This window comes from Furipterus horrens, unplaced genomic scaffold (genome assembly GCF_987537825.1).
Source record: "Furipterus horrens unplaced genomic scaffold, mFurHor1.1.pri manual_scaffold_6, whole genome shotgun sequence".
NCBI classification, from domain to species: domain Eukaryota; kingdom Metazoa; phylum Chordata; class Mammalia; order Chiroptera; family Furipteridae; genus Furipterus; species Furipterus horrens.
This window is the reverse complement of record NW_028327176.1, coordinates 83465146-83478481: the sequence shown is the minus strand read 5'-3', so window position 1 is coordinate 83478481 and position 13336 is coordinate 83465146. Positions and strand designations below refer to the sequence as shown.

Genomic DNA, 13336 nt, shown 5'->3' with positions numbered 1-13336 from the left:
AGCACCACAAGGCAGGGGTCCCCAGTCCCAGCAGACCAGGTCTGTGGCCTGATTCCTCAAGCGAAGCTCACCTGCGCCCGCCCCTCCTCCTGTGTGCCCCAACCCCCAGTCTTGCAGGAAAGTAGTCCCTGGTGCCAGACAGGTTGGGGGCCGCTGCCGTTAAGGGACAATGGACAGCGTCTGAACTGCAGTGGCGGCAGCCACCAGCTGCCCACCCTTTCTGTGCTGCCTGGAAGGAAACCGGGGGGGGGGGGGGGAGGGGGGGGCTCCATTCCCACACCAAGTCCCAGGTGACATATTTTCCTAACTCAAACTTTAGTTCCAACAGCATTTTTGGACGCTACTGCAAGACCAGGAAAATTGACATATTTTAAAAGCCATTTAACTCTACAACTGAGGTGCTTCCCACCCACCCACCTACTGTGATTGACCTGCAAAGTAAGAAACGTGCTGGAAGTCTAACATACAGAGAAGACGCTAACAGAACTGCACAGCTGCTCTCCAGCACGGATTACGCTCAGCTAACAACCGATGGACCGTATGGCACAAGAGGACCTGCCACGTGAGGACATCTTCGCGGATGAAGTAGGTGAGCAGCTGCCACTGCTGCTGATGCTAGGGAGGCCCGTGTGAGCCTCAGTAAGAGACGTGTTCTCCCCAAAAGTGGAGCTGCATGCTTCCTGGTAGCAGGCCTGCCCTGTCCAACGCTGCGCTCAGACTATGAATTTCACCAAGCAGAGCTGTGGGCATCCAGCTTGGCGCTCTGGCTCTGGCTCTGGCTACGACCCTGATTCTGCCTCTTGGTCTTCAACCCTACAATATGAACTCTCGGGCCCTTGACAGAAAGAGGTGTGTTGCCCTCTGCCACAGAAAACCCCCGACTGTGACCTCCTCGCCCCCCAGTTGGAACGATTTCTGCTGCCCAGTGAGTTCGTTTGTCCACCTTCTGCTGGCCAGCTCCTCCTCACGAGCCTCCCTTGCAGACCCCTCTGCCCCATGTCCCATTCTGCCCCTGGTGTCTTCACTGCCCGGCCACACCAACACATGGGGACGAACCACACACCTGCTCTCCATGGTTCCTGCTGAGCAACGGGACAAACTACGGTATGATATCTGCTTAAATTCATGATGACAGACCTCAGAGAGTCAGCCAAGACTGTCAGGAAGTCCAGCCAGGCTCCCTGGGAAGTTCACTCACGTGTCGCTTCAGACTTTCTCCGGTCAACCACTGCCGCTGTCTCTTAAAGAGCCAATCCAGCCTCTCGATGGAAGGGGCCTCTAACAGACCAGGAGTTCGCGCCCCAACAGCACGTCTGTGCGCCCCGCGCGTCCTCCTCTGGCAGGAAGTAGCCACCCGCTGTTCCCGACCTAAACGCCACTTCCTCGGAGAACCTGCTTCAGGTTCTCCACCGACTAAGCGAGGGAGCGAATGAATGAATGAATGAATGAACGGCGATAAAACTGGGCTTCCGGTGCTGCTCTGTGTGAGTGCTCTCTTCCACAGAAGACACGCAGCGTGAGTAATTCCTATTCCTTACCTACAGCAAGCATTTAAGACTGAGACAATGGAATTGAATTACTCTTTCCACTATCTTAAGTAAAAAGCTTTAATTCTAAACTCATTTTGTTTACACTTCAATCGGCTCTTGCTCCTGTCTGGCAGGAAGTAAATCAAATTTAAGAACGAAGTTCTTGCATCACTGGCAGGTTTCTTACTGAGCAAAAATAAAGCCACAGAGATGAACGGAGGTACGTTTACGTATGTGTTAGAGAAATACCAGTCGTTTTGACTGAATCACTGAACGACTGCGACAAACCGCAGCACAGCAGCAATGACGTGTTGGGGAAAACGCACCATCATAAAACTGTCTTATTAGAGATGATGTAATTTTTAAACACTGTTCACAGGTGGGAAAGTGTAATCACTTGCTTTATTTCATTCACCAAAACCAAATTCCTATTAGTTGCAAAAATAAAAAAATTATTATTTAACAATTCTAATGGGAAATCCCCTTTGTAAAAGTGCAACTAGAAGTCCTGAGAGTTGTTTTTCCTTCTTTTCTTTTAATAAAGATTTTATTTATTTATTTTTTAGAAAGGGGAAGGGAAGGAGAAAGAGAAGGAGAGAAACACTGATCAACCGCCTCTTGCACATGCTTCAGTGGCTACCGAACCCACAACCCAGGCCCGTACCCTGACCGGGAATCAAACCAGCGACTTCACTTCATGGACAAACACCTGACCCACTGAGCCACAATGGTCAGGGCCCGAGAGTGGTTTTTCCTACAGCAACAACCTACTCCTCTCGCCCCTGGGAGCTGTGTGACCACGGCCGCAAGTCCATTTGTGGCCTGAGGTGCCCAATGTGTTCTGTTAAGTGTGCTGAGCCAGGATGGGACAGGCTCTCGCGGCAGGCCCACCCCGCCGGCCACCTGCGCCCAGCGCCTCCCCTGCTGACGGGCCCTGAGGCCGAGCTCCCTGCACACTACCATCCCGATGGCTACTCAGGACTCGGGATCCTGTCGACTCAGTGTCTGTTTCCTCCATAAAACTTTGCTTGACTATCCTTCCCCTCCTTTTAACTCCCAGAAGGCACTGCCTCCATCTGGGACATAAACACAACTCAGTGAGTACTTACGTGACTGTGTGTGTGTGTTTTCTTAGAGCAAACACACTGGGCACCACTCAGGCAGACCTCTGGGTGATAACATGCACTCTCGGCACATGGCTGTGAGCCAGACGTGGCCACCATCCCCAATGTGTCAGAAAAAGCCTGGCAAGGACGAGGACTGCAGCAGAGCAGCGGCCTACGACCAACAGAGCGCCGACCAGGGCCAGGCACCACGCTGCGTTCCACACGTGTTATCAGCCCCACCTGATGCACAGAGATGAGACATGTGCACGGACCTGGGCACCCAGCACACGTCTGCCCACAGCTGGGCCCCAGCGCAGGCTCAGGCTCTCCCAGAAGGAAGGCGGATGCTCACTGGGATGTAGCTCATCCCCCTGGGACCCCTGTCTCAGCAGTCTCTGCAGGCCTCCCCTGGGCCCTGGCACCACTGTCACTGCGCTGGGCACTCCCTCGAGACTGTGGCTCTGCTGTTGGTGAACTCTGTCCAGGCCCAGCAAACCTGCATGACTCTTTCAAGAGAAAGCTCTGAATGTGGTTCTGTTTTTCCAGACTAACCTGGGTTGGTGCTGAGGCCGCTTTCCTACTTAAACGAACAGGATGCATGTGGACTTCCCGCTGGGGGCAGTATGGCACCTATGAGCCTTTCCCTCTCTCTGCAATGAGGAAACCGCTCACATCTAGAGCAGGAAGGACCCACCCAAGCCCTCCACTACCTATGCCCCGCCAGCTCAGTGCCGCACTCACCACATGGGATTGTGCTGTTTGCTCTCTTCTGAATACTTTGCCTGCTAACAAATTTATCAACTAGACCCAAGGATCATAAGACAAGCCAACAAGAAATAAGCATGCCTGGCACCTCACATACACCTACAGAGTAGTGTCGTGTTCATACCACAGAGTTAAGTTAAACTTTTAATGTTAAGCACCAATGAATAAACATACACATTTAAACCTTAAAGCATCTGTAGGACAAAATGCCACACCCAGGCATCCTAAGAGCTGACAACTTCAACGGTGCTGAATGGTTTCTGTACAAGTTCAGTAACTGGAACAACTTCATGACCTAACACTGACACAGCCCTTCAAGCCAATGGCCGCCACTGTCTGCAAAAGGTTGTCAATCAAATACACTTTCCCAAGTGCAAGCTCAGAGAGGTAAAGAGGAATAAAGTGCAACACAGCAAAGGAAAAGTTCGATATCAGAGTATAGTTTTCTTGCTTTATAATGAGCCACGAGTTTTAGCATCAAAACTTATTTTTATAGACTCTGGCTTTACAGCGAATAGGATTATAACAAGATTCTTGCTTATTTTCAGAGTGTGCTGATTAATATCTTTAAGAATATTCTCAAATGGGTCAAAAACATGGAGTGACTCATTTACAACATCTCACATCTGGGACACCTTTAAGCATTCAGAGGACAACAGCCGACCAGTCAGCCACTGACACCAGCACATCCACTGACAGGTGGTTTCCTCCTGATGCCACCCCACCCCCTGGCACATGACCTTGCAAATAAATAATAACACTGAGACGGTTATTGTAAGTTCTTTCTCCTTCTCTGGGAATGGTGGTAGACAGAATCAAACATAATTCTTTCATTTCTACCTGATAGAAGAGTCAGAACGATGAAAATACTGATTCTTCTGAAACAGAAAGAGTAACAGAGACAACACTCAGGGACATTCACTCTTTCCCAGTCTAGACCCTCAAGATCCCCACAGGTGACGTCCAGGAGTAACAGCTCCTGACAAACACACAAGGGAACAAGCACCTGAACAAGAGTCAGAGCCAGCCGCCACCAGCTGGCAGGAAGCCCAAGGATTCAGACGCTGTAATTCAGGTTCACAATAGACATTAACGTGCAATGAAATGATAAAGAAATAAAGGGCAGGAAATCAGTAAGTATAAAGGCCATAAAAGACGGCCTAGAAGATTTTTAAAAGTGTGTATGGGGGGATGAAACTTTAGAAAATAAAAAAGTAATCAATAAAACCTCAACAAATGTATTGCACATCAAATTGGTCACAGCTGGGTAGAGCTGGTGGCCTGACAGATTCGTCTGCATCACTGGTCCCAGAGACAGGAGAGGACACGGGACAGAGATGCTGATGGAGACAGACTGAGGCGCGCTACTGCGGATTGGCCCTGGGGTCCCAGAAGGGCGAACACACGCAGAGTGAAGGCAGGGTCTGCGGTGGTGTCCCCCAGGCCACTTCCAGAACTGAGGAACGAGACACGAAGCCACAGGTACAAGCCGCACAACACAGACAATGCAGGAGTCAGCATGTGGGAACCCGCACCCCGTTGGTGATAAAACTGTGAAGCACTGCAGACAGAGACAGGGGCGTAAAGCCATGAAGAGAAAAGGCAGATCATCCGCCGAGAGAGAGAGAACGAGAGCAGCTTCTCAGGGGCACCAATAAAAATCACACAGAAAATACCACCCACGTTCTGGGGTACCCGGGGCAGCGGACCGAACCCTCCCCCAGATTGAGGAACTGGACGCTGCAGACCCACTCACTTCTGCACTCGGCCCAGAGTAGACATCTAATAAATATTTTTATTCAATCAGAAATCACCGAGCACATTTAGTGGCAAAAGCATATGTACAAACGTCTGTGATGTTCATTCGACAATCTTGAGGACCACTGTTCACTAATACTAACAAGTAACATTTATTTGGTCATAAAACTGTGTGAGTCCATTTATGTCACATATATTTATTGCCTAACTAATGTCTTAAGGGGAAAGAAGCAAGCTCCTCCCAGTGTAAAAAGGTCCGTTTTGGCTTTCTTATGCAAATTGCTATTGAGATTGTATGGGCACAGGGGGCACTGACGATGCCTTCTACATGGGACAAGTCTGCTGACATTCAGGCAGGTTAGTTACACGTGAATTAAAGCATACGCAGGGTCATGTCCCTGAGGATGTGCTGTCCCTACTTACAGTGTCTTGTAAGGGCTACCCAAGCGTACCTTCGTTCATTCGACGAATATCAGAAGTTCTTAAGTTCTTAAGTTCAGTTAAAAGGTTATCAGAGCCACACAGTGACCAATTATATTCTCCCAAACGTTAGGTTTCATCGAATTCTCAAGGGAAGCTATGTAATAAATAGGATTCAAAGAAACAAACAAAAAAGGTATATTAAATTGCCCTCCTATACCTGTTGATTGAAGAAATTCAAAGTTGGCTTGTCTTCAGTAAACTGGTTTAGAAATCCTTTTGGCAAATAACGTATTCTCAATTCATATCTAAAAAATAATGCACAGAACAGAACAATTATAAATCAGTAAGTTTCTCAGTTCATCGTCTACAATTACAACAGGATGGGGAGTACGGCACTGCCAGTTACTCTGAAATATTACTTTGAGAATAAGGTAAAATATAACCGACTCATTTATAAACGTTTGCGCTTTCAGCACAGACACTCTGTGAGGAGAACGCGCGACGCGAAGCCCAGATGCCCCTCCAGCCCTCCCGTGCCCTGCCCGGCAGCGCCCCCAACACCCCGTGGACGTACCACTGAGGTCGCCTGCGCAGAACTGCAGCGCGTGCCCTTCAGTCACCGGTGAGCAGCGGCCGCCTGACCCGCCAGCCGGAATCAGACCCACGCTGCGGACGGCCATGTGAGCCGTTTCCTCCTCCTGGCTACTGGAGTAAGGCTCCCCCTCTAAGCATAAAGCCAGGCTTCCAGGATGGTGGAAGCAAACAAATGTCAGCAGAATGCTCCCCCACCCACCTTTCCATCGGTGTCCCCACGATGAAGACCGGTGCAGGCCCCCGGTGCCCGCGCACACGTTCTGTCGGGCATCCACCAGGAGCAGCACTGGGCGGTGACAAGCACGCGCCTTAGCTCTTGCCAGTGTCACCAGACGGTCCCAGAAGTGATGCCAATTCACAGCCCACCAGCAGCGCGGAGGGTGTTCTCGTCCTCTACCTCCTGGCCTCTGCGCGGTGCAACACTGCTGACCCTTCACTTCCGTCACGGAGACACTGACTTGTGCAGCGACACACAGTGATCTCACCTGGCACTTCCCTGATGAGTAACGATGCTGGGTTAACAGGCCTGGTTAATCAGCAGCAGCTGTCTGGCTGCAGGTGACCAGAAACTTACTCATCTTTGTACTGCCAGTGTCCAGACAGATGCATCTGGCACGTGGGCGAGAATCAGCACATTTACGAGTCCGTCATGAGTGTTTCAAGATGTCACTTCCGAGCCTGTCAGTGTTCCACTATTTACTGTCTCCTGGCTGTAAATCTTTTCAGTCTCTTGCTGAATTCAGGGTTAGAATGGCAGGCTGGCTTTTCCAATTAAGGTGCTCACATATGGAATGTCATTTCAAGATAACATAGAACACTGTATCAAAATACAACCTAAAACTTCCTAAACTATCATTTTTCATTTTCTTTTGTTGTCTTTGAAAAAGGACACCTTTCCTCTACACAGAAGATTCTCCACCCATGAAGATCTGAGGAAACACCCTCCTTTGCAGCGCGAGGAGCTGTTGAGCAGCAATGAACAGTCACGCTGCGCGGGACAATGTGACCCCCATCTTGATAACAACGAGAAGGACTGTCTTGTTCAACGGCTCTTTGAGAGCCCCAGACACCCTCTCAAACGCCACGGGATGCTGCTCTGGGGCCTGAACCCCCAGGCCCCAACGCACCGCCTGACAGGCCCAGCCACCTCCCCCAAAGCGCCTAGTCTATCTGTACCTGATTAACTCACTCCAGGGAGGCGATTCCAAATAAATGAAAGTTATCAACATTCACTTAACTAGAATTATCAAAGTATAAAACTTTTAAAGTTTAAATCTATTTGATGAAAATCTCTCAAAACTGCAAAACACCTTTTGATGCATTATGGTCTTGCACTGAACCTGTTTTTGGCTGACCCAGGCCCTACCACATACCACCTGCTTAACTGGGATCACCCATAACCCCGGGATAGGCGGGTAAGCCCTGCTCCCGTCTGGACCAGCTGGGAACGAAGTGGAGGCCTCATGGCGTGAGGGCTGACCGCCCCTGCAGTGGTGCTGGACTGCCTGTCCCCTCCGCCCCTTTCTTCAGTAGCATGTGCCATGTTGTCCTACCTGACGTTTCCCTACCACGCTTTCAGGTTTCCTCTGGTTTTTACCTAGTAAAAGTATTTCACGCTGTATGTCATCTTCTGGAACTTACTTTTTTTTTAAAAAGAGGGAGGTAAAGTTCACATAACAAAAAAAACGAACCATTTTAAAGTATTCAACCCAGTGGTCCATGGTCCTGGGACTTAAGCTTGTCACCCGGTGTTACCTGGCTAGGGTGCACCCACACTGTTGCATGTCCCAACAGCTCACACATTCCAACCCATGTGACACTCCACTGTGTGACATCCCACAGCTCACTGCACCATCACTGCTTCGTCTACGAACATTTTGCACCTCCAGCATCGCACAGAAATGCACGTCTCTCAAGGACAGAATGCACAGTGCCACCGCAGGACCGCAGGGAACTGAATCACTTGGTTTTCAAAGGGAAGCTAATTGGCTCTCCCACATGGATTACCAGTGTTTGTGTCCTCCCAGGAACGTGGACAAGACGCTGTTGCGGCACAGCCTCTCTGGCTCCCGACACTGTCACAGCACTCACCTTCTGTCACCTGGGGCGTGTAAGCCCGAATCCTGCCATGGTCCAAACCGGCACCTCCTACCCGTTCATTTGCACGTCCCCAATTTAATCACTGATGAAGCCAATGGGGTCTTTCTAGGGACACTGGCCAAACTGCTTTTCTCTGTTATGAAAATGCCTTCCCAGCTCTTGCCCGTGTCTAGAGTTGTTCGCAAACCTCACACTGACCAGCACCACCTTTTGTCGGTTACGCGTCACAAGCAGCTTCTCCTGGATGCGACTTTATGCAGGAAGCATAAAAATCTATGTTCAAACCTCCTAGGAGTGGAAATGGACACCGATTATTCTGAGTCCAGGCACTTTCATTTGACTATTAAGACCTTACTTGTTTTTGCCCTTTTAAAAGTATAATATATCTTTTGATAAACAGAATTTCTTAATCTCTGTAAAGTCAAATCTGCTGTCCTGTTCTTTTACAGTGACCATTTGGGGTGTTAAGAAAATCTTCCTCCTCCAGAGGCAGAATGTGTCATTCACCTGTACCTTCCATTAAACTTCCTCTTTGTCAACACCTGCTCCATCTCAAGTGCATGGCTGCGTATCATTCGGGGTGGGATCTAATCTTGTGGTTCCTCTTCCTACGAGAAGAGCTGTCTACCAAGCCAGCCCTTCCTTCCCCACGGGCACGTGCTGCCAGCCAGCTAACGGAGGCGTCTGAGACAAGGAAGACTCACGTGAGCGAGTTTATACCACATGTTTACTTACAGGACGAGCAGCGTAAAAAAGCTACAGATACGGTATCAATTATCCTACGAGTCCAGCACTTTCATTTGAACGTTAAGCCCTGACTACTCAGAAGAAAACCAGAACTCGTTGCCCTCACACACCCGCCTATGAACTGAGAGGAGTGGTCTGCCAGGAATGGAGAGGTGGTCCCATTCTGCTGTGTGCAGGGATGCCTGGAACACAGGACTACAGAAGAGACAGCTGAGTGACGGGATGCAGCCCCCCTTGCCCCCACTGAAGCCTCTGAGCCTTGGCCATCTCCCAACTAACACGACAAACCAGATCCGCTCCCTAACGGACCACAGTGTGCGAACGGACAAACAGAAGAGCAGGTCTGGGACTGGCCTGCGTCTGGCACCTGGCCTGGCACCGGGGAGTGAGTGCCAGCACAAGAGCCCTGCTGCAAACGGCAGCTGGCGCCGTCTGCCTTCCGGCTGACACGAGCGGTTGCACCACCGCAGAATTTTCTCTGTTAGTTTATTTTATAATTTTATTAACACTGATTCAATTTCCCCTAAAGCATTTTCACTGGGTGCCTGCTCTATACCAGGCAGAACTAGAAACCAGGATCAGCGGTGCAGGGACTCAGACTAGGGCCCTGAGGAAGAGGGACAGGGTCAGCTTTGGCTGCTTAGTTCTCGCATGGGAGAAGACACACTCACGCATCTTCTTTTTTAAAGCCTTCATGGTTCTGGTAGCATTTTCAATCCACCTGAGAAACCTTCATCCGCCCCCAACTCCCATCCTCCCCAGCGTCCATGCCAGCCTGGCTCACCCAGCCCTGGGGGCAGAGGGCCAGGACGGTGCTGCCCAAGCGGCCGGTGAACGTGCACCCGGTCGCACGTCTGAACAGAACTGCAGCTCTCACAGAAGGAAACGGAGGGAGGCCTCTGCTAGGATCAGCCACGCGCGAGGGGAATAACCTTTTCACCATACAGGGGCGCGATGGCCACCGCGTGACCACACCACGCTCTCAGAGTTCCATCGCTGCCTCCCGGGGACCCGTGAATCGCCCACGTAGGAAGCAGCTCCCCGGATTCTGAGAACCCACAGGCCCTCTGCGGAGCCGTTCAGATCACACGGCTCATCTCAGCCTGCGGATCCGGGACACCTCAAGTCCCGGGATGTGGTCTGTTTGGACTTTTTAGTTTCACTTTGACTAGAAAGCCACGTATAGGGCCCTTGTAGAACTGCTGCTACAGCTGCTGACAAAAATAGTGCGCGAGTTCCTCGGGAAAACAAACCATCGAACAAACAAAAACAAGAACCACTACATCCTCCAGCGACCCCACTGACAGGGCGTTTGCTCAAAGAGCTCGAGGAGGGTCTTGAATAGACATGTGCACAGCAGGCCTACCTCAAGGAACAAGTAAAATCTCAAAAAAAAATTCTAACTCTATACCTAAAGGATCTAAAAAAAGGAACAAGAAACAAGCCCAAAGGAGTAGAGGAAAGGAAATCATCAAGATCAGGCCAGAAATAAATAAATGGTATAAAAAAAAAGAAGTACAATACAAAGCACATGAAACCTAAAGGTGGTCCCTTTGAAAAAACAAACAAAATCGACAAATCTTTCTCCAGACTCATCCAGAAAAGAAATGAACCCAGGCCAGAGAGCCCATCGGTGAGAGCGGCATCCCAATACTCCAAGATCGCGGGTTCTGTCTCAGGTCAGGGCATGTAAGACTGGCAACCTGTGAATGAGTAAGTAAGTGGAACAATCAATTGATGTTGCTCACTCCCCCCACCCCCCACTTCCTTCTCATCTAAAAGTCAACTAGAAAATAAATAAAGAGACAGGAACCCAATAATTAAAATCAGAAACAAGAGGAGAAGTAACAACGGACTTCACGAAAGTACTAAGGATGACAAGAACACATCACCAACAGCCACATGCCGAAACACTGGACAGTCTGGACCCAACGAATATGTTCCTAGACACACGCCACCTTCCAAACTTGATCAGAAAGAAGCAGAAATGCTGAAGAAACCGATCACAACGAATGAAATTGAAGCAGCCATCAAAAACTCCCAAGAAACCAAAGTCCCAAACCGGGTGGCTCACAAGTGAATTTTACCAAACATTCAAACAAAAACTAACACTCATCTTTCTCAAACTCGTCCAAAAAGTCAAGAGAAAAGAAGATTCCCAAACTCCTTTGACAAGGCAGGCATTATCCTCATTCCCAAACCACATAAAGACACTAGAAAGAAAGAAGACTACAGGCAATATCTCTGATGAACATAGATGCTACAATCCTCAGCAAAATTTTAGCAAACCACATACAACAATACCTTGAAGAGATTATCAACCAAAAAATAAATAAATAAATAAATAAATAAAAATGATTATGCACCATAATCAGATAGTGGGCTTTCTTATATCATTATCCCAGGGATACAAGGTTGGTACAGTATCTGCAAATCAATAAATGTGATACACCATAGAAACAAAATTGAGTGTTAAATCACATGATCATATCAACAGGTGAAGAAAATGCAGCGCCCAATGATGACAACATCTCTCAGCAAAGTGCTACGAAAGGGAACATACCTCAGCATAAAGGCCCGATGTGACAAGCTCACAACCAGTAACATACTCGGTGGCAACAAGTCAAAGCGTCTCCCTGCAGATCAGGAACAAGACGGAAATATGCACTCTCACCGCTCTTACCTGACACAGCACCGGCCATCCTAGCCGCAGCGACCAGGCGAGGAGAAGAGATTAAAGGCATCCGCATTGGACAGGAGGAGGTGAAGCGGTCGCTATCTGCAGATTCTGTACAGAGAGCCTCGAGATCTCTCCCAACACTCCCAGAACTGACGGACGCATCAAGTCAAGGAGCCGGATACAAACCAAACAGCCGGAAATCGGTCGCATCTTTAGGCACCCACAACGAACTACCAGAAAGGGAAACCAAGAGAACAACCTCATTGACAACTGCATCAAAAGACAACTACAGACCCAGGAAGAAACCTCACCAAGCACGTAGAAGACCTGCTCGGCGCCAAGGTCAGGTCCCGGCAGCTCCAGGCACCGAGCCCATGAGCGACGCTGCTCCGGGGCTCGCGGTCATCCGATGGAAGTGGCACCGCCAGCATGTCACAGCCACACAGACAGCACTTCCGCTCTGTCTGAGGTAAGGGACAGTTCATAACTTTTCTCTGTGTACTTGGCAGAATGGTGCTCAAAACTGTGGTAATAACGCCTTGTCTCCATACGCGACCCCCTTCCAGAGATGCTCCAGTTCCTCTCTCCACTCGGCAGTGAGAAGGGATAAAGAACGCCGGTGAGTGAAATCAACGCTCCGCATTAGGCAGGGCTTAAAGGAACCTGAGAGACAGAACGTGACTTGTCCAAAGTCCAACGCTTACTCAGCCGTCAAGCCAGAGGGAGTCTAACTTCCCATCAAAGGCTCCGTCGGTGAGGGTGACAACGTCACGCTTTGACCATGGGCTTTCAGTGTCTGAACCCAGTGAAATCTCCCTGCTCCTCGTGTCCCATGATGCGGGCCAGCGAGCCCCCACAGCTCATCCTCTCCACACAGTGACTCAGGGACCCGGGGCTTCTCAGCTCTGCAGCTGCACCGAGTGCCCTGGAGACCTGCTGCCCCTCTACACTCAGCTGGCAAGGCCAACAGACAAGCAGCACACAGGACCGACAGACAGGCAGTGGGAGGAAGGCCTGGGAGGGCCACTCCCTCTAGTCCCCGCCTCTGGGCAGACCTGGACTGCAGGGCGGGAGGGCTGGGAGATGCAGGACAGCACCACCCCCCGTGCGTCTGTGCACCCGGGATGGCCGCCCACCTTCCTGTCCCTGGGTACGTGCAGCCGATTCCATCCACCTCCTCCAGGAGGAGTGACCGAGGAGAGGAATGAAAGAACGGTACGTCATGCCAACCAACGCAGCCCTTTCAAGGCCCATGAGTAAAGACAACACTGTCCACTCGTTTCCAGAGACTGTCGGCTCACTGTCCAGACTCACTTTCTTCCCCCCCACCCCTTTTCTTCTTCTTGACAACTGAGAGCACCTCATTCTGGAGCCACCAACGTGGAGCGGGTCCACGGCCAGCCGTCCCTGCACGGATGAGCACCACGAGCTCGGGACAGAACACGGAAGCCGGTGTCCCCAGAGTCGGGAAGGAAGCAGCAGCGTGCTGACTGGGAATGGAAGTCAGAACTGGACAGGTGACTGGCACGGCAGCGAGCAGGTGGGTTTCCTGCGTGCATCTCAGCTCTGTCCTGAAGGCGGTGAGTCTCAGCACGGCTCCACTGCCAGGACAGGACAGGCTCAGAGAGAGCTGG

The 13336-nt window shown here is 50.3% G+C and overlaps 1 protein-coding gene across 1 annotated transcript in view; it reads right to left on the bottom strand.

Annotated features, from left to right (window-relative positions):
* LOC150006657 (focal adhesion kinase 1-like) overlaps positions 1-13336 on the bottom strand; it is a 177811-nt gene that overhangs the window by 27616 nt on the left and 136859 nt on the right. Inside the window, exon 2 of the mRNA XM_090281972.1 lies at positions 5799-5886. Coding sequence (XP_090138098.1) covers positions 5799-5886 — 88 coding nt within the window. The remainder of the gene's footprint in view (positions 1-5798; positions 5887-13336) is intronic.